Source organism: Meles meles, chromosome 1 (genome assembly GCF_922984935.1).
Source record: "Meles meles chromosome 1, mMelMel3.1 paternal haplotype, whole genome shotgun sequence".
Classification (NCBI taxonomy): domain Eukaryota; kingdom Metazoa; phylum Chordata; class Mammalia; order Carnivora; family Mustelidae; genus Meles; species Meles meles.
Genome location: NC_060066.1, coordinates 208,254,686 through 208,279,536, shown reverse-complemented (window position 1 = coordinate 208,279,536; position 24,851 = coordinate 208,254,686). Strand labels below are relative to the sequence as shown.

The following is a 24,851-nucleotide window of genomic DNA, read 5'->3' as shown; positions in this document are numbered from 1 at the left end:
CTTCCGCCTGTCAGAGTGGGATGGGCAGGAAACTGGTACAGACAGAGTACACAGGCCGGTCGCCGTGCTACGCCTGGCTTTTTCTAGCCAGGCTGAGCTGTAAAACTCCCTTTAACCTTCAAAGATTTGCACACAGTAGGTGCCTACTGCCTGTATTGGGCGAACATTTCACGCTGTTGTTTTATTTTTCAGGTGCTGTTGAGCTGGAAAATTTGCCCTTAAAGAAAGATGCCTTGAAAGAACTGGAGTTACCGTTTGAAGTCAAGGCCGGTGTGTGGAACTCTGCGGGAGAGGGGCCTCTGCGGGAGAGGGGCCTGGTCCTCCCCTGCTTCCTCCGCTGCTTGGGACAGGAAGACCTAGAGTCCTTGAGTCTGGCTGTGTTTGAGCAGCAAGAGGCAGGATAGGAAATAGAGTTTCGATCAGTCCTCGAGTGTGGCCTTTTCTGTCAGGATGACCTTGGGGCAGCAGTGGGGAGGTCAGGTGTTTCCCAGACCTACTGAATCAGAACCAAGCATGTGTCATTGAACTTATATGTTTAATAAGTGGTGCCGGTGATTCTTAAATTCCTTGAAGTGTGAGAACTTCTGTCATAGATATGGGGGTTCTTATTTTTGGAGAATTCCTAATATTACTGAGAGATAGTTGATTGAATGGAAGGTACACTCTGGAACGGTGTGCTTGGGTGTACATTCCATTACCTGCTGTGTCCTGGCGGTATGGCCTTGGGGAAGTTGCCTCAGCACTCTGTCTGTGCTTCTCAGTCTCTAAGAGGAGGTGATAATCCTTGTACCTACAGCAGAGGGTTATGGAGAGGAAGACGTGAGTTAATGCATCAAAATTCCTTGGAACAGTGCCTGGCACGCTCAGTAGAGGCTTACAGTTAGGATAGGAATTCTGCAGTTCTTAGGTTTGGTGAGGAAACAAGAGTTGTCCTGGAATAAAAATATTCTTATTTGGGGCGCCCAGCTGGCTCTGTCAGTGGGGCCTGCGACTCTTAATCTCGCGGTTATGAGTTCGAGCCCCGTGATGGGTGTAAAGATTACTTAAAAATAAAGCCTTAAAAAAATTCCTTATTAAATGGCCATGTGTAAAATTAGTCCCTGTTCAGACACCCGGTCATGATTCAGTAATAGCCTGTTGATGCTAGTCTTTCCATTATTTTGGGTACTTGTATTACAATAAAATGCAAGTACAATGCAAATCAGTTGCTAGGTGGAGTAGGGTAGAAATCTTGCAAAAGACTTTAGGCTTTCTTGAAGTCAGTTCAAGTGATGGGTAAACTGCCAGAATCACAGGCAGAGACACTGACAAGTTAGAATATGAAAGAAACTCAGGAATGATGATACCCAGGGTACTTCCAAAGATTATTATTTGAATATCAAAGGATTAGGAGAGGCTCTTGGGGAATATTGATGAAGTTTCCTAATATTTTTGCAAAAATGACCCTGTTTGTACTTGTTCTGCAAAAATTAAATGAAATGTAACAGTAACAGAGGTTCTTTTTTTTTTTTTTTTAAAGATTTTATTTATTTATTTGACAGAGATCACAAGTGGGCAGAGAGGCAGGCAGAGAGAGGTGGGGGAAGCAGGCTCCCTGCTGAGCTGAGAGCCCGATGTGGGGCTCGATCCCAGGACCCTGAGATCATGACCCGAGCCGAAGGCAGAGGCTTTAACCCACGGAGCCACCCAGGCACCCAGTAACAGAGGTTCTCTTTTGCTGTCACCTACCTTATCAAACATGCCTCTTCCCCTAATAACTTAGGTTAGAATTGCAGCTGTGCCCCAATTATTATTAAACTCTTTTTGGTGAAAATTTGTATTTGGCTTCAGTTATTAAATAGAAAAAATTTACTTCTATTTTTCGAGGTAAAATCCAAATGAAAACATTTTTTCATTATTTAGTGCCACATTTCTTAATTTATTACACAAGCACTTGGTGTTAATACTGTCTTATCTTCCACAGATCAGTTGCACTTGAATTCTAGGTCCTAGAGGGTAGCGATTCTGGTAACGTGTGTTCTTTCAGAGGGAGCATACTAGTGGGGCCGTGTGGATCTTCGAGAGATCCCTTAGGACAGTTCAGGTACTCTTAAGTGTTACTCCTTAGTAGTAACTTGGCTGTTATTCACTGAATTTACAGAAGACTTGTGTCCTAGGAGACTTGGCTAGAAGTGGTAGGGCTTGGGAAATCAGTATCATGGTTCTAGCCAGTTTCACGTCAGTCCGGATTCTTTTTTTTTTTTTTTTAAAGATTTTATTTATTTATTTGTCAGAGAGAGAGAGCGCGAGAGCTAGCACAGGCAGACAGAGTGGCAGGCAGAGACAGAGAAGCAGGCTCCCTGCTGAGCACGGAGCCCGATGTGGGACTCGATCCCAGGACGCTGGGATCATGACCTGAGCCGAAGGCAGCCGCTTAACCGACTGAGCCACCCAGGCGTCCCGTCAGTCCGGATTCTTATGAAGAATCAGGATTTAGTACTATTACCCATGTTTCAATTGATATGTTTAAGACTGGACATACTCAAAGTCTGGTAGTTCCCAAGAAGTGCTTCTCAACCAGCCCACCAATAACGGACAAGAAATGAGTTACGAGCTCATGGGCTTGGGCTTTGGGGAGAAAGACACTCCAAGGAGGTTTAAGAAATAGTTCAGTTGGGGAAGAGGCACTTTGTGGAGGAGGGCTGTTGCATTTGATAGGGTCACACTGGGCTTTTTCTTTTTTTCGTTTTTTTTTTAAAGATTTTTTTTTTTTAACTTGAGAGAGAGAGAGAGGCAGAGATAGAGAAAGAGCACAAGTAGGGAAGGAGAGGGAGAAGCAGGCTTCCCGCTGAGCAGGGAGCCCGATACAGGGCTCGATCTCAGGACCCCACGATCATGACCTGAGCCAAAGGCACACGCTTAACCCACTGAGCCACCCGGGCGCCCCCACACTGGGCTTTTTATTGTGCCTCGTTCTTACAGATCTCAGCCTACTAACTTTCTGTTTCCCACGTATGAGAACCTGCTGCCTGTTCCCTTAGTTTATAAAATAAGTGGCAGAAGTCCCTATGCTTCTTACAGAAAATGAAAAGAAAACGGAAAAACCATAGGAAGTGAAAACGTGTATGGGCACTTGACAAGACTTTGCTTTCCCCAGGCCTGATTGGGAAGGTAACGCTTCAGATTCCCTTTTACCGCCCCCACGTGGACCCTTGGGTGATCTCCATCTCCAGCCTTCACTTAATCGGAGCCCCTGAAAAGCTAGAGGATTTCGACGATGAGAAGGAGAAGCTCCTGGAGAGGGAGCGCAAGAAGGCTCTGCTCCAAGCCCTGGAGGACAGATGGAAGGCAAGGCACACCCCCTCGGCCCCCAGACGCGCGGCGGTGAGACAGACGAAACGAGCAGAGCCCTGGATTTGGCTAACCCTCGCTCTTTGCTTTGCAGAACGAACGCCAGCGGAAGGGGGAGTCCTACTGGTACTCAGTTACCGCTTCCGTAGTTACGAGAATTGTGGAGAATATTGAAGTAAGTCCTGACTTTGGTAAAGTATGAACAATGACAGGGACTTCTCAGGCTTAACTGTGCTCTGCCTCTCAGTACCTTGTTTCTCGTGGGTTCGACTGAGATGGGGTGTACAGAGCCTTTGCTGACGGCTCAGGCGTGCCCTCTTCTAGGCAGCGCCCAAGAAAAACCTGAAAAGCTCGTCTCCTGCTCTGGGCGCACAGGGTTTTCTTGCTTCAGCTTGTGTGAGTAGGTGTTTTCCTTTCACTCATATTTCGCTTCGTTTTTGAACGTTGGACTCTTACTTGCTAAAAGGATGTGTACTTCCTTAGAAGCTGGGCCCCCTAAACCTTCACGACTGATCATTTCAGGGCAAATCACTTCACCTCTCTGGTCTCGGTTTCTTTCTGTAACACAAGGGAGGTTGCATACATGCTTTCTAGGTGGTTACACAGTGAATGGCCAGCAGCCCGTGGAGGTGTTGAGTCTCTCACTGATGGATCTGGTGGTGGTTTGAGGGGTTACAATGTCAGGGCTCTTGGCCACGTTTTCTGCTTTAGTTACAGTTTTGTTTCGTCCTTGAAGACTAGATCAGGGTCCATGCTAATTTTTATGAGTGCCGTAATAGTGAGCCTGTACTTAGTACCTATGGGGTTTTCCTGCATTGCTAAGGTGCACAGGCCAAATGGTTTCAAGGTATACAACTTCCCCCCGAACGCAGTCTGATGATGTTGGTTTCGTATCTGTCATAATGTTGACAAAGAGATCGGTACATTTGAGGTGAGTGCTTTGAATTCTGTTTCAGGCAGTTTTATATATATACGCTGTCATTTTAAATAATCCATCATTATTATTTTTACTAATGGCTTTATTGAGATTTAGTCCACATCCCGTAAAGTTTACCTCTCTAGTGTGCACGCTGTAGTGTTGTTTTTTTTTTTAATATTTTATTTATTTATTTGACAGAGAGAGGTCACAAGTAGGCAGAGAGGCAGGCAGAGAGAGAGGGAGAAACAGGCTCCCCACTGAGCAGAGAGCCCGATGCGGGGCTCGATCCCAGGACCCTGAGATCATGACCTGAGCCGAAGGCAGAGGCTTAAACCACTGAGCCACCCAGGCGCCCCCACACTGTAGTGTTTTTGCAGGGTGTTTACAGAGTGCCAAGATTGCCACTCCGTAATTCCAGACCACTTCCATTACCCCCAAAAGAAACTCCATACCCACTTAGTAGCCGCTCCCGTTTCTCCTCTCCTTCCAGCCCCACACAACCACTAAGCTTTCAGGTTAGTGTTCTGGACATTTCGTGTCCTTGTGATCGTACGCCATGTGGCCTTTGTGTCTGGCCTCTTGGACTTAGCGTCATGCTTTCAAGGTCCCTCCATGTTGTGGCACGGACCAGTACTCGATTCCTTTTTATGACCGAATAGTGGATTCGGTCAGAGATATGGACGGTCAAAGATAAAGGTGAATGTTTGCGAAAGCGGTGAAAACAGATTTTGTTCAGTAACTGCTGACAGAAGGGGAAAGAGCAGAGTTCTGTTCCAAATTACACAGAGGTGGCAGGGCCTTTTAAAGGGAGAGTGAGGCAGAGGGTCCTGTGGGGGAGGGCTCAGGTGGAAAGTGACGAAGGGTCAGTGTCCCCGTGATAAGGCCAGCTATATCTGCTGGCTGGGCTTCTGTGCTCCCGCAGAGGCTGAGACTGAGAGACGGGCCCTGCCCTCCCTGATGATTCCATTTCAAAGGAATGGCTCTCAGGTCCTTGGTTATAGGGGATACATACACATTTCATAGGGACAGAGAAAGGATTCACAATTGTAAGCCCTTTTTGGTAAAGGCACTGAGAAAGGGAGGTCAGGGACCTATTGTCAGGCTTTGGCTGGAACAAACAGCCCTGAGCTTTTCCAGACGGGAACACAGAATGAGGCTGGAATGTCCCAGCGATGCAGGCTTAGGTGCTAGAAGCCGTGTTAAATGTGGTCCCATCTCTCCGTGCAGCAGGTTGAGTGGAGCGTTCTTACCCAGAGGTTTTGTGGGTTTTGGGATCTACTGCATTTCGTTTATCTGCTCATCAGTTGATGGACATTTGGGTTGTTTCCACTTTTTGCCTCTTATGACTAATGCTGGTGTCAGCCTTCATGTATATGGTTTCGTGTGGATATGTTTTCAGTTCTCCTGATGAGATACCTGGGAGTGGAACCGTGGGGGTTATATGGTAACTGTGTTTAATTTTTCAAGGAACTTGCAAACTGTTTTCCAAAGAGGTCGCACTGTTACAGTTTCACCAGTGATGTAGGAACATTTTAATTTCGGCACATCCTCACTGATACGTGTCTGTCTTGTGGTAATAAACACAGTAGTGGGTATGAGGAGCTACCTTGCTGTCGTTTTGATTTGCATTTTCTTACTGGCTAATGCTGAACACCTTTCCATAAGCTTAATGTCATGCGTATGTCTTTTTTTGGAGAAATGTTTATCCAGAGCCCTTTTTCATTAAAAAAAATTGGTTTATTTGTTTTTTATTGTTGAGTATTTTGTTGTTGTTGTTTTTAGGGATTTTATTTATTTGAGAGAGCACAAGCAGCGGGGAGGGACAAAGGGAGAGGGAGAAGCAGGCTCCAAACTAAGCAGGAAGCCCGATGTGGGCCTCTATCCCATGACCCTAGAATTATGACCTGAGCCGAAGGCAGATGCTTAACTGTCTGAGCCACCCAGGTGCCCCAAGAGCTCCTTATATATTTTGGATTCTAGTCCCTTATCAGGTGCATGATTTGCAAATATTTTCTCCCATCCTGTGGGCTGTCTTTTCCCTTTCTGTTACAAGTTTTAATTCACGGAAGCAGAGTATCTTTTTTGTAGCCCACCTCCAGGAGCCAGGGCAAATGAATAAGTATAAAATGTATGTGTCCTGTTGGTGTTTCTGCATCTAGGTGTGGGGACACAGAGGCAAGATTAAGATACCATAAGAGAGGGCAGGCCAGTTATCTAGATCTAGCAGTATTTCTTCTTTTTTTTTTTTTAAAAAAAGACCCCCTTTTTTTTTAAGGGGTCTTATGGAATGGTTTATGAAAGTATTGTAGCTCTTTTCTGGAGGTAGCACCAAACACAAAGAAATGTCGTTCCTGTCCTTTGTGATCTTAGCTCTCAGGACTGTGGTTATAATTCTCGTAGTATTGGACATGTGTGTGCTGTAATCATTTGTATAAACTGCCGGCTGTGACTTTTAATGCTCCAGGGCAGTTTGACGTCTACCTGTAGTATTCTACCTGTATAGCACATGTCTAAGTGTGTTTTCCTTTGTTCTCCCCTCTGCAGTTAAAAATTCAAGATGTCCATTTGCGCTTTGAAGATGGTATTACCAATCCATCCCATCCTTTTGCATTTGGCATCTGTATTAAGAATGTGTCCGTGCAGAATGCTGTGAATGAGCCTGTGAGTATGAACTGTGCTTGCAAACTGGGAAGAAAGCACTGGGTCTTGGGAATTTGGGGCTCTGCCTTCGGTCATTTCATGTTCCCTAAAGAAGGCCGCGTGCTTTATCCCCCATTCTTTGGCGGGAATGTATGTTTCTTGTCTTTGTCAACAGATTGATTTGCTGAAGTCAGAAAATGGCCAGTTTTCTCTGACCTTTCTTTATTCCACTCCTATATTAAATGTGGATGTGATCCCTTTCATTTTGTGCACAAAGAAACTGAGTCACAGAAAGGGTTTCAGCTTTGATTTTTTTTTTTCTCCTGCTATATGTACTCCCAGGGTATGCTCGTTCTATTTCAGAGAATCAGCCATGCCCTGGGAATATTGTTGATGCCTTCCACATCTTGAACCCTGTGCTCCACCTCTCTTCTGACCTTCTCGTTTGTGTCTTTAACTACCTATGGGACACCTCTGTGGTGTTTTAGGCTTGTCATAAGCAAAATTATACCATTATGTTCCACTGGCCCTTTATACTTCCCTGAAACCAAGGTTTCCCCTTTATTCTCTAACATGTTACTGAATGTTAAACAAAACTAACATCTTTTGAGCACTTTTATGTGCCAGGCACTGTTCTTAGCGTTGTACATGATTTACCTCATTGGGTTCTCAGTACTTTTCACCCCCACCGTTAGCCTCACATTACATACAGCTAAGTATGCCAGGGCACAGAGGGGTGGAGTGGCAGAGCCGGGTCTCGAACCCACATGGGCCAGCTGCAGAGTGGGGGTTGGCAAACAGTGGACTGTACAGCAAAGCCCCTCCACTCTCTGTTTTGGTCCATAAAGAATGACTGGGTCACGGCCACACCTGTCATTTACAGATTGTTCGAGGCTGCTTTTCTGCTCCAGTGGGCAGAGTTGAGTCATTCCAGTGGAAACCGTACAGTCCACGAAGCCTTCCTACGTGCTCTCTGACCCTTGCCGGAAAAAGTTCACTCCCCTTGCTCCAGAGCACGGGTCCTCAGCCACTGTGCTCAGCTCCCCAAGCCTGTGCTCAACCTTCTGGTTCTTATTCCTCAACCTCAGTATTCATCTGCTCGCAGCATCCTGCCAGTTTTCCTTGCAAAATGTCTCAAATATGTCTCTTCCTGTCGTCCTCACTGCGACTGCCTTACTTCAGGACCCTGTAAGCTTTGGCCTGAGCTCAGAAAACATCCGGTTTTCATGATTTCCTTGCTTCCATCCCAGGCCCTCGATTCTTTCTAACGCAGTGCTTCCCCATCTCTTGCACACCACGGCACACCACATTTGGCCAAGGCCCTGGGGCCAGTGCATGCGGCTGCTGGAGGCTGGAGATGGTGAGCCTGTTAGTTCTAAATGTAACTTGAGCCTATAAACGTGCCCATCTCCCAGTACACTCACGACTCTTTTTCTCTAGCACACCAAGGAGGGAAGGTCCACTTTGCACTGTTGCCAGAGTCCTTCCTGTTTCTCAGACACATCCCTGACCCTGCTGGCATGCCTGCACCCCAGCCCTCAGTGGCTCCATGTCTCTTAAAGTATCAAGTCCAAACTCCTTAGTGCGGCATAGACTTCCTTTCCTAGCATATTCATTTCCTAGGGCTGCCTTAAAAAGTCACCATAAGTGGCTCAAGACGACAGAAATTTATTCTCTTTAGTTCTGGAGGCCTGAAGTCCAGAATCCAGGTGTTCGCAGGGCCGGTTCATCTGGAGGCTCCGCGGGAGAAGCCTCCTGGACACGTGCCTTCCGTCTTTGTCTCCATCTTTCTCCCCTGGGCGTCTGCCTTCTCTTCTTAGAAGGACCCCCGTCATCAGACCAGGGCCCACCCTCATCCAGTGTGACCTCGTTTTAATTGAATTACATCTATAAAGACCCTGTTTCTAATAACATCCCCTTCACAGGTTCTAGGAGGTCATGAATTTCTTGGGGGGGGGGGATCTTCACCCAGGACACCTAGTAGCGTTGCAAGCTGCTTTCGTCAGCACTTGACTCCCCACTCCAGGTGTGTGTACCAGTCCTGCCCTCCCACCGTGAGTGTGGTGCTCCCATCACACAGATGGAGTCGCCATCCTCCGAAGACACCAGGCCGTCTGTGCAGTGGACCTGATGCTTCAACGTGTGTCCCCATCCTTGCCCCCTACCCTGCCCAGTGCCCAAACCATACACATCTTTTGAGGCTTATCCACGCGGCGACATTTTCTCTTTTGCTTGCTCACAGCCTCTCATGTATTTTTCTTCTGCTTCCCTCTGCTTCGTTAAAACTGTCGCATGCTTGTGTCCCCAGTTAGCCGGACTTTGAACACTGTCAGAGCAAAACCATGTTTTCATTCAGTTTTGTATCCCCAGGGCCCTTGCAAAGTGCCAGTGCGTGCCTCCTCAGAAATGGTTGTTGAACACAGGAATGAGTCTGTGAATACAGAGTCATGTTTTTTCCCTTCCCTGTTTAACCGCAGGTGCAGAAGCTAATGCGGAAAAAGCAACTAGACGTGGCAGACTTCAGCATCTACTGGGATGCCCACTGCACTTTGTTGGGGGACTTGCCCCAGGTGGAGTTACAGGTAGGATTCCGGCAGACGGCTCCGTGGGAATGCGGCACGGAAGTAAAGAGTGTGGGGCCTCCGCCACATAGGTTTCTGTTCTCTGTGGCTCCGGTCGCCATTCCCATGTCCCTCTTCCTCCGCGGGCCTCCAGTCTCTAGTGGGTTTGCCTGATGCACTGCGTCTGCTTGTAGTTCAGAACAATTTATAGTGTTTTGTGTATGTTTCATGTTTGTATCGCAGGCTAGGTTTCTTTGTTTTCTTTTTTTTCCACTCAAAGCTGTATTTTTAAGATCGATTACCGTTGCTGTTTCCATTCCTGGTTCATTGCTTCTGACTCCTGCATCGTATTCCGTGGCATGCATCTAATGTACTTACATATTCTTTAAACCATCACAGACTCGACGTCCAGATTTTAAATGAACAAAACACCAGCTCTGACTCTTATTCTGTGTATATTGGAACTTCACCTGTGGTGGTATTCCTTTAAGAAATACTTAGAAAGGCATTAAAATCATGGGATAAAGTATTATTGTTTGTGAAGGATAAAAAATTCCGAGTTTAATCTTTCGGTAAAGAAATTGTGGGTGGTTTAAGTAGAATGCGGAAAAAGGACTTATTTTCCCCCCTTATCTAAGATTTTCTTTGGCTTGCATGCTGCTGTACAGAGCGGTTTTGTTTTGCTAATTTGATTAAATAAATAACTACATCCATATAGAGAACCATATGCAGTTATAGAAAATAAGAACAAAGATCTTTATGATGACTATGGAATAGTCTCTAAAGTTTAGTATTAAGTTTAAAGAACCGAGGTAAGACAGCATGCATGCCATTTGTGTGAGAATGGTTAAAAAACCCAGAAAATCATGGATCTGTCTGAACACAAGCAGAATGCTCTGGTGCGATACAGAAGAAACTGCTATTATTGGTCGCCTCTGGGGAGAATAATTGGGTGGCTGGAGGACGGGAGTCAGACAGAGATATTTCACCTTTTCTTTTTAAAGATTTATTTATTTATTTATTTGACAGACAAAGATCACAAGTAGGCAGAAAGAGAGGAAGGGAAACAGGCTCTCTGCCAAGCAGAAAGCCCGATGCGGGGCTTGATCCCAGGACCTTGGGATCATGACCTGAGCCGAAGGCAGAGGCTTAACCCACTGAGCCACCCAGGCTCCCCGATATTTCACCTTTTTTTGCCTTTCAGTTTTGAACCACGTGAATATTTTACCTGATAAGAGATACAGATAAAATTTTAAAAAATGCTAGAGAGCTTTTAGATTCCTAGTTTTGTCCTTGTTTGGGATTCTAAGGTAATACACCGTAAATTACGTAGTATACCAGCCTATGACTTGAACCTGAAAACATTCTCCACAAGGACAGACATTCTTGTGACCCGCAGGAGGCCATGGACAAGAGCATGGAGAGCCGCGCGCATCACTACATCCTGGAGCCCGTGTGCGCATCTGCTCTCTTGAAGAGAAACTGCTCCAAAGAGCCCCTGAGGTCTCGGCACAGCCCCCGGATCGAATGCGACATTCACCTGGAGACCATCCCCTTGAAACTCTCTCAGGTACTCTCTTTCTGCCCGGTGGCTTCTCCTCTCCCTGGGGGACCAGTGACAGGGGCGAAGGAAGCGCGGCGATAGAAGGTCTCGACATTTCACGGCACCCCAGCGGGAAAGAAGGTGCCCGGGAGACCAGTGTCGTGGCCGGTGTAGCACCCGCTGCGTGTCATACGGGGGGACTGGGCTGCCGTCCGGTTAGTTTTGATTTGGTTCTGAAGCACGGACCAGAGTCTGGGACGTGCAGCGAACAGGAGTACTGCACTGTCCGTGGTCGGAGAGAAGGGCCACGTGATGCTGACACGTGGTCTCGGGTGTGCCCTGGATTTCCATTCAGTGGCCTGACGAAAATGAATTGTCCTCGGTAGAGATGGGCGTCAACCGAGTAGAGGAAACACGTCAGGATTAACGTAGTTACTCTCTCTTAACCTCTGCTGAAAAGCTGCAGTACCGGCAGATCATGGAGTTCCTCAAGGAGCTGGAGCGAAAGGAGAGGCAGGTCAAGTTCCGAAGATGGAAGCCCAGAGTGGCCGTGGCTGAGAAGTAAGGGCTCGTGAGCGACCTGTGCCCCTGACGTGCGTTGCGGAGTGTGGCTGCCCTTGTCCGTGGGTCAGAAATGGGCCTCACTGTCCCTAGCACGCGGCTGGAGCTAAAATACAGTTGATTTTTCTGACCTTTGAAGTGTCGTCTCTATGGTTGACCTGCACGGATGTTCTTACTGTCCGTTTCGTTGGTGTTGGGGGTTTGTTCTCAGGGAGACATAGGGGAGTTGCGGTCCTCTCCGTCTCACTTAGCAAGTACACCAGTGCGGCTCTCGTGGGATTCGACTGTGTAGGCAGTAACTTCGTAGTGCTCTCTGAGCCGGCTTCCCTGTATCCGTGCTCCCGTGCTGGCCGGGCAGCCTTTAGGTAGCACACCTGGTAACTTCGGTACCAAAAGTGAGTCTTTTCCTATAGCAGTGATGGACTCGGGCGGGCCAGTATATTAAAAATTTTCAAGATCCTGTGCGTTTCCATGGCTTTCCCAAAGTATGCCATTTAAAATCTTTCGTGTCCAAATCCTTGCTAATTATCTTAAGATAGTCTTTACCCTGTGGTCCCTGGTTGGTTATCTGTCAGTGGACAGCACTACCGTTGCGGATGATTCAAAGCAATTGCGTACTATGTTATTACTGATGACGAAGTTGAGAATCTATTATTTGATGTTCTTTGTGTGAGAAGTAATTAACATTGTTATGAAACATCTCAGCTGCCGAGAATGGTGGTATTTTGCTCTGAATGCCAACCTGAACAAGATCAGAGAGGAGAGGAAGCGCTGTACCTGGGACTTCTTGTTGCACCGGGCCCGCGACGCCGTGTCTTACACCGACAAATACTTCAGCAAGCTGAAAGGAGGCTTGCTGCCTGCAGACGACAGGGTGAGGGGACTGTGGTTACCTTCATTGTTTCTTGGCTTCCAGTGGGAGCGTGGGGAGGCAGATCAGTTCCCTCACAGGACTTGTAGGGTTTTGTGAAGGTGTCCAGTTTCTCTGGAGCTTCAAGACCTGTTTCGTTTGTTTTTGTTTTAATCCAAACAGGAGGAGATGCGTCGGATTGAGGAGGAACAGAGCTTTGAGGAGTTGAAGATTTTGCGTGAACTGGTTCATGAGCGATTTCACAAGCAGGAAGAACTGGCGGAGGTAAGAGGTCCTGCATGGGAGGGCACGCTCAGACCCACCACGTTCAGAGAGCCTCAGTTCCGACGTGCTGTGCTTCTCGGTGGGGGCGGGGGGGTGGTGGCGCGGCGGAGAAGAATCTGTGGGACATCTCAGCTGGTTTCTGTCTCTGGGGCCTCATATTTGCTCTTTTCTGGTTGACGCAGAGCCTACGAGAGCCTCAGTTGGATTCTCCGGGGGATTCCCCTGGGGACCCGGAGACGAGTGGAGGCAGTGGGATGCTCCAGTACCTTCAGTCCTGGTTTCCTGGCTGGGGCGGCTGGTACGGGCAGCAGACCCCTGAGGGCAGAGTGGTCGAGGGGCTGTCGGCAGAGCAGCACGGACAGTGGACTCCCGAGGAGATCCTAGGTAAGGGGGGTGCGGGCCTTCACTTGCCTGCCCTTGGCTGTCGTGAAGGGAGACGCTTGGTTCATGAAAATGCGCCTGGTATTGGTGCAATGGCCCGTGGTGTTTGTCAAATAAAAGAAGGAGACATTTGTAAAACAGTTCCTCTCGCATTCGTAGATTCAGATGGAGGAAGTTTTTGAAAGAGAACTTCGTTCGCAGCTTCATTGCCGCATTGGAATAATGAGCACAGTTTCAAAGCTGAGTGGCGGCGACTGTAAGAGAATGAAGCAAGTTCAGGAGGCTTAAACTCTGAAGCTAGGGGATCAGTCCAAAGCTGCTCTTTCGAGCCGTGCTGTGCAACACGGTAGCCGTAGTCACAGATAGGCTACCTAGCTATTGATTTATATTTTTAAAAATATTTAATCGAGGGGCGCCTGGGTGGCTCAGTGGGTTGAAGCCTCTGTCTTCGGCTCGGGTCATGATCCCAGGATCCTGGGATTAAGCCCCGCGTCGGGCTCTCTGCTCAGCGGGGAGCCTGCTTCCCCCCTTTCTCTCTGCCTGCCCCTCTGCCTACTTGTGATCTCTGTGGAAAAAAAAAAAAAAAAAACAAACTTAAAAAAAAAAAATTTGATTGAAGCAAACATACCTAAATTGTACACGCCATACTTACATAGATCGGGGGCTTCCAGAGTGAATATTCCTGTATAACCTACGCGCTGATAGAGACATAGAACACAACCAACACCCCAGAGGGCTTTGTGCGTTTTGTACGCTGTCCTGCGTGTTATACACTTTTTCCTGATTTGTAACACCATCGATTTGTTTACCCATTTTCAAACAGATGGCTATTTAAATTCAGATTAATTAAAATTAAAAGAAAAAAATTCTGTTTTTTTTTTTCCCCTCAGTTACTTCAGGCACATCAGCCGTGGAGCCCAAAGGCGCCTGTGGCTGGCGGTCCCTGAGCCCGCCGTGGGGACGTAGAGCATCTCCCCGTGTTGGGCAGCATGGTTTATGCTGACCTCTGTCCTGAATCTTCACATCCTCCTTCTCAGAGAATGAGCTGATAAGATCTCTCTCTCTCTCTCTCTCTTTTTTTCAAGATTTTATTTATTTATTTGACAGAGAGAGAGAGAGATCACAAGTAGGCAGAGAGGCAGAAAGAGAGAGGGGGGAAGCAGGCTCCCCCTGAGCAGAGAGCCTGATGCGGGGCTGGATCCCAGGACCCTGAGATCATGACCCAAGCCGAAGGCAGAGGCTTAACCCTCTGAGCCACCAGGTGCCCCCCACCTCTCTCTTTTTTAAAAGATTTTAAAAACTCCTTTATTCATGAGAGAGAGAGGCAGAGGTAGAGGGTTGTGGGACTCGATCCCAAGGACCCTGGGATCACGACCTGAGCTGAAGGCAGGCGCTCAACCGAGTGAGCCACCCAGGCGCCCCTGATAACATCTCTTACAAAACACTGGGATCATTTTGCATTGGGGATGAAGCAATTGTTCATGACGTTGGAGTTCTTCCCTGAACAAAAGGGAAAACTGTTCAATAATGTCATTATCACTGTGATCCATGGGGCCAGTGGCGCTTTTCGACTTTTCCCGTATGTTCCCCTGACGTCTTTCCTTCCTCACGCTCAGGCACCGAGGAGTTTTTCGACCCCACCGCCGACGCGTCCTGCCTGAGTGCGTATACGAAGCGGGACCTGGTGTTCGCCACACTGAACGTGCAGCTGCCCCGAGGCACTGTGACGCTGCTGCACCAGGAGCTGGGCGGCCCGCGGGCCGAGGAGCGTGCCTTCATGCAGCTCGAGTTCTCAGGTGCTGCCCCGCAGAGCCGCCGCCGGCTGCTCTCCCCTGGCCCCTTAGTCTCCCTGGTCGAGGTCCTCATGTTCCACCGGGCTGCTGAGAGCGCGGGATGGTGGGAGGCGGAGTCACTGGGGGAGTGCGGGGCTCGGTACCTGTGAGCCTCCGATTGGAGCATTCGCCAGCCGGCCGGCACGGAACCCTGTGTTCTGCGTGCCTATAAAAGACACTTATTTCACCTGTATCGTGGATTCCCTGATCCTGGACTCGGCCAGCCGCACCGTGACTCGTGCCTGAGTGAAGCTTACCTGCTGGAGGGCCTGGCACGCAGCGTGGGGGCCACTGTAAACCGTGATGTCACCAACAAAAAGCACAAAAATGCGAACCGCTTGGCACTGAGTAGACCACGAGAGGGGCACACAGGCACAGCGCGATGATCTCTGGGTCACCCTCGGCTGTGAGCGTGCCCGTTAGGTGACTCAGATTTGCTTCTGCTGCTTACACGTCCTCAGAAGCACTGAGAGGCCGGATTGCGGAGCTGTGAATTAGTTTTAGTGAGTAGGTGAATTCACAAACATCGAACCCATGGATAACGAGGACTGGCTGTGTTTGTGACTCTGAATTAAAGGTGTGCTACGCAGATGCTGGTTTTTTTACATCTCACACAGACTTTTATTTCAGTGTAGAAAATAGCCGCTTATCTCAGTAACTTAAAGGTAAACAACCACAAAGAAAGAAAAAGCCATTTTGTTTGATTTTATCATCTCGAGAGCGGACGGATCATCAACTTAGTGTGAACCAGCAGATGGCTTGACCTCAGTGGCTACATGCTCCGCTTAGAATTCATTCTGCGGCAAAACTTCTAATATTCCGTGTGTAGCTACAGAGAGAGACTTATACAGACCCAGTGATACATGGATAAGGATTTTTAGTTCTACTTTCAAGGAAAAAGACATCACGATAGTAACCGTCCTCTGTAAAATACTCTAGCTCCGACTTGTGAGACGCTTCCGGTTATCGTGGCGTAGTGCCAACTCGTACACTCGTGTTTTTGCAGAAGTGAAGCTGCTGGCAGAGTCTCTTCCTCGAAGAAATTCCTCCTTGCTCTCCGTCCGGTTGGGTGGACTGTTTCTTCGAGACCTGGCCACAGAAGGCACCATGTTTCCCCTTCTGGTGTTCCCGAATTCAGTACGTATGGCAGTGGGATGGCTGCTCCGTCGCGGGCGGGGTGGACTGTGGTCTGTCTTAGGTAAGCAATAGGTAATACTAACTCAGTTCATTCTATCATTCGATCATTCTGAGAAAGATGGGCTGATTAAAAGCAAACTTGAATTCAATAAGGTTTTTTAATTTGCCGGAGAGCAAATATTGGAGGGTTTTACGGCAGTGCCTTCTTCCTCTCCTCTGTCGTAGCTGCCGGCGAGTAGTTTGCTCTGTTTTGGAAGAAAATGCCATCAGCACCCCTGTTTTCTGCATTTCAAGGTCACTGTTCTCATCTCCTCTGTCTGGAGTTCATTTTCATGCCTTCTGACCCTACGTCACTGATAGAAAGTCCCATCTATTTCAGAGTTCCAAGAGAACCACTTCAAGTTATCTGTATATTTGTAATCTTTTATAGTCAATATACTTTATTAATTAGATCTTTGATCTTATTAAGTTGGCAGAGGTACGATCAGAATAGCTGAGCATTTAGCTACTTGCCGTGTCTGTGATTTTTTTCCAGGGGGTGGTCTGTGGAGAGGGTGGGAGTGCAGTGTGAGCGTCTACAAAGCCTTCCATACTCCTGCTCACTTAGGAATCTGTCATTAAAGACGCTCACTGCCGAGGAGCAGAGTAGTATACTGTCCATTTTAGCTTAGAAAAAGGCACAGATGAGAGAGCTCAGTCTGCAAGTCCTCCATCCATTGTCAGGTGAGTTTCGATTTGGTGCGCTGAGCGAGAACGATGCCGCAGGGCAGGACTTGAGGAAGTGTGTGCACAGCCATTTGTCTCTTCTCACCTGACAGTCATGCATTTTTTTTGTGTGTTTGAATAGCAAAAAGAAGTTGGCAGAGTCTCACAGTCTTTTGGTCTCCAGACAACATCTGCAGACAGAAGTGATCCTAACCCTGGTAATTTTTTTTTTTTTTTTAAGATTTTATTTATTTATTTGACAGACAGAGATCACAGGTAGGCAGAGAGGCAGCCAGAGAGAGAGGAAGGGAAGCAGGCTCCCCACTGAGTAGAGAGCCCGATGCGGGGCTCGATCCCAGGACCCTGGGATCATGACCTGAGCTGAAGGCAGAGGCTTTAACCCACTGAGCCACCCAGGCGCCCCCTAACCCTGGTAATTTGTCGTATGTTCTTAAAACTAATCCTTAGAAGTAAGATGATTACAGATCAGTAGTCTTGGTCAGTTGTAAGAGGGAGTGTGTGCTGTTTGTTCCAGTGGTTTGTTGTGTGGCTCTGTGTTTGTCTTGGAGACCGTGTTCTCTGTTAACCCGTGTGTGACCGGTGTCCGCCTGTAGTGCTTCCGGGGCCTGGGTTTCCATAATGGGAGTGAGTACAGCAACCCAGTCTTGAGGATTCCTGTTGAGGCAGTCCTTATTAGGGTCTCTATTTTATAAAATTTTCGTAAATGAGAACTAATTAGAATATAATTTAGAAAATGTCTTTTTTCCCCAGAATTCCTTACAGGTTATCAGGAATAGGGTGATTGTTTTTGCTGTGTTCCATTTTCTTTCTCTGCTTCTTCCCTTCAGCTGCGGACCCAGATGACCCGGTTTTTGAGATGCTGTATGAGAGAAATCCGGTGCACAGCCATTTTGAGAGGCGGCTGAATGTTAGCACGAGGCCCTTGAACATCATATATAATCCCCAGGCTATCAAAAAAGTAGCAGACTTTTTCTACAAGGGAAAGGTTCATACCTCAGGTTAACTTTTTTGTTTGTTTGATCTTATGTTACTTTCTATAGACATCTTTCTTGTCATTTTTAGTGGTTTGGACAAGGGTTATTGTACACTAAAGTGACCTGGAGTGGCTGGAATCAAAAAGGCCTGGAGGGCCCATGGGTAGGGTTGTCCTTAGTTACAGAAACAAAGGAGATGTCCTCGGAAAGTTACTTTTCCGAATGGGATCAGTATTAAATATTTTCTTTGTCTTTGCTTCCATTTGGCATGCTTTTAACAAATAGCTTCCATTCTATTAGGAGGGTGGTTTCCTTGGCCACCCAGGATATTCTAGGCCAGTGAATTCAGGAGGAACATTCAAGAACTTCGTCTAGATGGCGGGGTCAGTGGTCTGTTTCACCTGCTTGGTGCGGTGTGGAATACCGCGGAGCTCATCCTTGCGCTGTTCGCTGTCATCGTTGCCTTATTCATGCCTCCCTTCATTCCCAGGAGAGATTTGAGATCATAGAAGCAGAAAAAGCACTCTTGTTGACAGGCAAAAACAATAGTCCTTTCCTACATGTATCCCCTCTCTCCCTCCTTATAACAAGGGAGCTATTTTAGGTTTTGGACCAGTTGTTGAGTCTTCGTGTCAACAACAGCTGTAAATGCTGTGGCTTTATTGCTCTGTCACTGGAAGAATATAGAAGGCATTTCCTTCCAAATCCCACTTTCTCTTTTAACGTAGCGGTATGCCTTCAGGATGTAGAATGGTCTGGGATCATTCAGAAAATGGTTCAAGAAAACGCTAGTGACTTAGGTGCCTCCCTGTCGCCATGGCTGGGCCCCCGTCATCGCCCCGCTCCGGTTATCACACACAGTGCCGGCGCAGGGGGGAGTAGGAGCCGTTGTTGTATGGACGGTTCTTTACCTGCGGTGGGAAGCCGTGGCGAGAACAGATGTTGCAGTTGTCTTTTCCAGCCTGCTGCTTGAGAATTCTCACTCTCCCGTGCGTCTCTAATCTTGCAGGTTTTGGCTATCAGTCTGAACTTGAGCTGAGAGTGGCAGAAGCTGCCCGAAGACAGTATAACAAACTGAAGATGCAGACCAAGGCGGAAATCCGACAGACGCTTGATCGTTTGCTGGTGGGGGACTTCATCGTAAGTGGGGCAGGGGCCGGCGCTCCCTCCATCAGCTTCTTCCCCTCCGTCAGCTTCTTCCCCTCCTCTGGTTGAGCATGCTTGTTTCAACTGCAAGCATGGAGTTCACTGAAAATAGGAAATCCTTCTTAGCTAGCAAAAAATAAAATTTCATGGCCTTGACAGGCTGTCAGGAATACAAACGAATGGGGGCGCCTGGGTGGCTCAGTGGGTTAAAACCTCTGCCTTCGGCTCAGGTCATGATTCCAGGGTCCTAGGATCGAGCCCTGCGTCGGGCTGTCTGCTCAGCAGGGAGCCTGCTTTCCCCTTCTCTCTCTCTGTCTGCCTCTCTGCCTACTTGTGATCTTTGTCAAATAAATAAAATCTTAAGAACAAAGAAAAGATTCTCTCTTAAAAAAAAAAAGTAGAAATATTTGAGTTTCATTGTTTATTGGAATTCCATAATTTTGACCATACTGTGAGATAGTAAATCCTCTAACTATAGAAGCCGGATCTTTCTTAAGCCGTGAATCACCACAATCAAAGAGCAGAAAACCCCAGTCCGGTAATTTGCTAATTTTTTTTTCCTCCCACTTCAAACATTTGCCTGTGGTAATGTCTCAAATCCTTCAGCATGTGGATCTACTTTTGTTTTAAACTTTTTGCTCTGATACCATTGACCTTAAAGTGATCCAGTAACCCCTGAATGCGGCTTTCAGAAAGCCTTGAGCCCAACCGATAAAGCTGTTTAGTTTTCGTGGTTGTGGTTACGTGACTTCTGGTTTATTTTACTTCTACAGGAGGAGAGCAAAAGGTGGACCGTGCGACTAGATATTTCCGCCCCTCAGGTGATCTTCCCTGACGATTTCAAATCCAGGAACCCCGTGTTAGTTGTTGTGGATCTAGGGAGAATGCTGTTGACAAATAGCCAAGGTACGGTGTGCACACGAAGTGGTGAAGACGGACCCGCAGGGGTGGATCTGCCTATGCTTAACCAAGTAAAGCTTAAAAAACGCTTTCTAGGGGCACCTGGGTGGCTCAGTCGGTTAAGCACTCTTGATTTCGGCTCAGCTCATGATCTTGGGTCGTGAGATCGAGCCCCGAGTCGGGCTCCGTGCAGAGGGCAGAGCTGCTTGAGATTCTCTCTTAATCTCTCTCTCTTTCTCCAACAAAGGGCTTTTATGATGTCTTAACCGCAAAGTTCATTTGTTACTTCTTTTATGACAGCTGTATTGGGATATGTTTTAAAATGGGCAGTTCAGTTGTTGGAATATTGACAGCATCGTGCAATTTACTGTGTTATCTAGTCCCAGAGCAGTTTCGTCAACCTGGGAAGACATACCAAGCCCTTTTGCTGTCACTCTCCATTACCCCTTCTCCTGTGCCCTGCCGACCATTAATTTCCTGTCTCTGTGGATTTAATTCTGCTGAACATTTCATACGAATGCAGTCATGGAACTGTGGCTTTTAATGTGTGGTTTTTTTCACGTAGCCTAATGTTTTCGAGATTTATCTATGTTGTAGCTTGTTGTACTTCATTCCTGCCTGTGGTTGAGTAATATTCCTGTGTGTGACTATACCACACCTTTATTAAGCCTTCGTCAGTTGGTGGACATTTGGTTGTTTCTGCTTTTTGGCTACCACGAACAATGCTTTATGAACATCTGCGTACAGGCTTTCGTGTAGACGTATTTTCAACCTCTTGGTATTACTTCCATGTGGAGTTGCTGGGTCATATGGTGACTTTGTGTTTTACATTTTGAGGAACTGCCAGATTGTTTTCCAAAAGGGTGGCACCATTTTACTATCTTACCAGCAATGTATGAGGGTTTCTATGTCTCTACATCTTTGCCAACACTTGCTGTTATGTGTCTTTTAGATTATAGCCATTTTTTTCTTTTTTATGAATGTGAAGTAGTGTCTCATTGTGGTTTTTATTTGTATTTCTCATGAAGCACTTTGGATTTTAAGAAACACCATTTCTCAGAACTTCATGTCAGAAATAGAGGTTTAATCTATTCAGGGATATTAGAGACCCATATAAAAAGAGACTCCTGGAAGGTGATTTCATTACTATTATTAGATCCAAAAAATATTTATTGTTTACCTGGAGATGGACAGGAAGAAAGAGGATTCATGGGGTAAAAGGTTGAGGAAGCTTCTCAAATAATCTCAATCTTATCTTCACCGAGAAGACCCACAAGAGAAGAGGTAGAAGATTCAGACAGGAGCGGGAAAGTTTGGTGCCACGGGGAATGTTAAAAGGGACTTAGATCTGAAGAAAAGGATCTCACACCACGGAAAGCACCTCCTTGAACTTGTAAACCGTAAACATGGAGCGGAGACGTGGGTGACAACCCAGTGGTGTGATTTTGTAGTTGACTCAGCCCTGAGCAGTAGGAGACTGGACTGTGGAAGTCTGTGGAAGAGAAGGGTCGAATTGTGGAATCAGGCTTGGGTGTGATGCTGTGAGCTTGCGAGCTCTGAGCTGGGCGTTCGGGGTATTGTTGAGTAAGACAGGTGAGGCCTGGGTTCCTTTGAAACATTCGGGGGGGAACCAAACGAGCACATAGATACAGGGAAAGGTGAACAGACAGCTGAGAGTGAGGTCAGAACGGTTGGGGAGAGCAGATGGTGGCGGGGGCGGGGAAGCAGGTCATTGATTCCTGCTCCCTGACCTGCGTTCCGCTGTCAGCAGGCCTCCATCCTTCCTCTCTTGTGTTCTGGTTTCACAATTACTAGACAAGTTTACATCAAAGAAATGGTAAGATCAGCATATCATGCTTAGAGTTTTCATCCGTGTGTTTTTTTAGATCAGGGTTGGTTGATGTTCTCTTTTTCCTTAATCGTTACGTTAAAGGAAAGAGTAAGGAAGGAGCAGACGTATACTTTGCATCTTCTCTTTTTTATCTGCAGATGACTCCAAGAGGAAAAGTGGGGACGGGCTAGCGTCTGAAGAGGACCAGTTCAGTGATGACGAGTATAAGACGCCCCTTGCCACACCTCCCAGCACCCCCCCTCCCGAGACAAGCGGCGGTAACGGAGGGAAAACAGTGCCGTTTGCTGAGATGGAATTCAGCGCGGAGCAGCTGCAGGCACAGCTCATGAGCACGAAGATGTATGAGAGGTACTCCCTGTCATTCATGGACCTCCAGATCATGGTCGGACGAGTGAAGGACAATTGGAAGCATGTCCAGGATATTGACGTGGGACCAACGCACGTGGTTGAGAAGTTCAACGTTCACCTCCAGTTAGAACGTCGCTTGATTTATACTTCAGATCCCAAGTACCCCGGAGCTGTGCTCTCAGGCAACCTCCCAGACTTGAAAATCCACATCAATGAAGAGAAAATATCTGCTCTGAAGAATTGCTTTGCTCTCCTGACCACCCCAGAAGTGAAGACTTCGGACACTCAGTTTAAGGAGAAGATCTTTCCGCAAGGGGGCCAGCGGGGCAGTTTGCAAGACTCAGTAATGAATTTAACCCAGAGCTTTGTGATGCTGGAGCAGCATACCCGGGAGGTTCTGGTGGAGTCACAGCTCCTCCTGGCCGAGTTCAAGGTGAACTGCATGCAGCTTGGTGTGGAAAGCAATGGCCGGTACATTTCTGTGCTCAAGGTGTTTGGGACCAATGCTCACTTTGTGAAGAGGCCTTACGATGTGGAGGTCTCCCTGACCGTTCACGGACTGCTCCTGGTGGACACGATGCAGACGTACGGTGCTGATTTTGACCTTTTGATGGCTTCGCATAAGAACTTGAGCTTTGACATCCCAACAGGAAGCCTCCGGGACAGCAGGGCCCAGTCTCCTGTCTCTGGATCCAGCGCGGCCCACCTCACCAGTGCGGCCACACTGAATGACCCATCGGCTGCTGGTGTTGCACTTGACAAAATTCTCACCAAAGAACAGGAGTCCCTCATCAAACTGGAATATCAGTTTGTGAGTTCAGAGTGCCCGTCGATGCATTTGGACAGCACTCTTCAGGTGATTTCATTACAGGTGAATAATCTGGATATTATCCTAAATCCGGAGACAATGGTGGAGCTGATTGGTTTTCTTCAGAAATCTTTTCCCAAGGAAAAAGATGATTTGAGTCCTCAGCCTTTAATGACTGATTTCGAAAGAAGCTTCAGGGAAGAAGGAACTTACCAAGCTACATATGAACAGAACACCGAGGTTGCCGTGGAAATCCACAGGCTTAACTTACTGCTCCTTCGGACAGTGGGGATGGCAAATGGCGAGAAATACGGCCGAAAAATTGCAACTGCGAGCATCGGCAGCACCAAAGTTAACGTCTCAATGGGTAGCGCATTTGACATGAATGGTTCTCTTGGCTGTTTGCAGCTCATGGATTTGACTCAAGAGAACGTTAAGAACCAGTACGTTGTCAGCATTGGGAATTCCATAGGCTATGAAAATATCATCAGTGACATTGGCTACTTTGAATCTGTGTTTGTCAGGATGGACGATGCAGCCGTGAGTGAAGCTCTGAGTTTCACCTTTGTTGAAAAATCCAAACAGGAGTGTCTTCTCAACCTCAAGATGGCTTCCTTGCATTACAACCACTCTGCCAAATTTCTGAAGGAGTTGACGTTGTCCATGGATGAGCTGGAAGAAAATTTTCAAAGTATGCTGAAAAGCGCAGCTACCAAAGTCACTACGGTACTGGCTACCAAGACGGCCGAGTACAGTGAGATGGTGTCACTCTTTGAAACGCCAAGGAAGACTCGGGAATCCTTTATCGTAGAAGAAAATGAGATGTATGGGTTTGGCCTCGCTGGGTCTCATTCTGACACCGTAAAGCTGATCTTGAACATAAACATTGAATCCCCTGTTGTGTCTATCCCTCGGAAGCCCGGGAGTCCTGAGTTGTTGGTGGGACACTTAGGACAAATATTCATCCAGAATTTTGTGTCAGGAGACGATGAATCCAGAAGTGACCGTCTGCGGGTAGAAATTAAAGACATTAAGTTATATTCTTTGAACTGCACCCAGCTGGCAGGCAGAGAGGGTCCTGGGTCTGAAGTAAGCCGGGGGTTTTGCTCTCCTTCTGGCCCTGCAAGTGCCAACAGTCAGGAGGAAGCGCATTTCACCCGACATGATTTCTTTGAATCTTTGCATAGAGGTCAAGGTGAGAGTGTAAATCTTTTTTTTTTTTTTTTTTTTAAAGATTTTATTTATTTATTTGACAGAGAGAGATCACAAGTAGGCAGAGAGGCAGGCAGAGAGAGAGAGGAGGAAGCAGGCTCCCCGCCAAGCAGAGAGCCGGACACGGGACTTGATCCCAGGACCCCGAGATAATGACCTGAGCCGAAGGCAGAGGCTTAACCCACTGAGCCACCCAGGCACCCCAAGAGTGTAAATCTTTCGTCTCATTTTGTCAAAAGATTCCAAACCCAGTATATGTGGTATTTTGCATAAAACAACAATGAAAACCTTTTCTTTTAGAATTATCCCCAGTGAATATTTAATAGAATTTTAATAGAATTCCTCCTATCAGTTTGGTATGTTTTCACTTGTTCCCATTGGATACCATATTTGGCAAAATAAGAATTTTTATTTTTATTTTTATTTATTTATTTATTTATTTATTTTTAAAGGGGCCTCCTTTAACATTGGATGAGTGCCCATTTACGGGGATGCTTCAAAGGGTGGGGTCCGTTAGAGTATTATTTAATTTGGTCAAATCCATCTGATTTTTTTTTCAGTTCTAAGCTGTAGATCTTTGCTAGTTAAATATTGTAGTCCAAGGTAGCTGGGGGAGTTGACAAAAGTGGGATGTGAAATTTTAGTCTCTGGATATGATATTTTCCTTTCAGTATTCTGTCATCTTCTGTAAGGGGTTGGTCCAGGGTTCTAGGAGTGAAATGCCTCCTTTTATGTTCTCGATCTGATCTGCTAAAACCAAACACTTCAGTCTATTAGTCTTGGCATCCACAGACGTCAGCCTGGCTCTCCTTATCAGTAAAGAAATTCATGCCTTAGAGGGTTTCT

General features: G+C 47.0%; 1 protein-coding gene across 9 annotated transcripts in view; it reads left to right on the top strand.

The window, feature by feature from the left end:
- Positions 1-24,851, top strand: part of VPS13D (vacuolar protein sorting 13 homolog D) — a 256,878-nt gene that overhangs the window by 9,283 nt on the left and 222,744 nt on the right. For 8 of the 9 annotated variants that reach the window (XM_046008769.1, XM_046008742.1, XM_046008734.1 and 5 more), the window contains exons 3-19: positions 193-270; positions 3,137-3,327; positions 3,425-3,505; positions 6,794-6,910; positions 9,367-9,471; positions 10,850-11,020; positions 11,454-11,554; positions 12,260-12,428; positions 12,588-12,689; positions 12,872-13,073; positions 14,687-14,866; positions 15,909-16,039; positions 16,887-16,962; positions 17,593-17,763; positions 18,749-18,879; positions 19,659-19,791; positions 21,775-23,988. In XM_046008769.1, coding sequence (XP_045864725.1) covers positions 193-270; positions 3,137-3,327; positions 3,425-3,505; positions 6,794-6,910; positions 9,367-9,471; positions 10,850-11,020; positions 11,454-11,554; positions 12,260-12,428; positions 12,588-12,689; positions 12,872-13,073; positions 14,687-14,866; positions 15,909-16,039; positions 16,887-16,962; positions 17,593-17,763; positions 18,749-18,879; positions 19,659-19,791; positions 21,775-23,988 — 4,353 coding nt within the window. Of the gene's footprint in view, positions 1-192; positions 271-3,136; positions 3,328-3,424; positions 3,506-6,793; positions 6,911-9,366; positions 9,472-10,849; positions 11,021-11,453; positions 11,555-12,259; positions 12,429-12,587; positions 12,690-12,871; positions 13,074-14,686; positions 14,867-15,908; positions 16,040-16,886; positions 16,963-17,592; positions 17,764-18,748; positions 18,880-19,658; positions 19,792-21,774; positions 23,989-24,851 lie in introns of those variants that run through there. The other variant, XM_046008785.1, reaches the window with a different exon arrangement.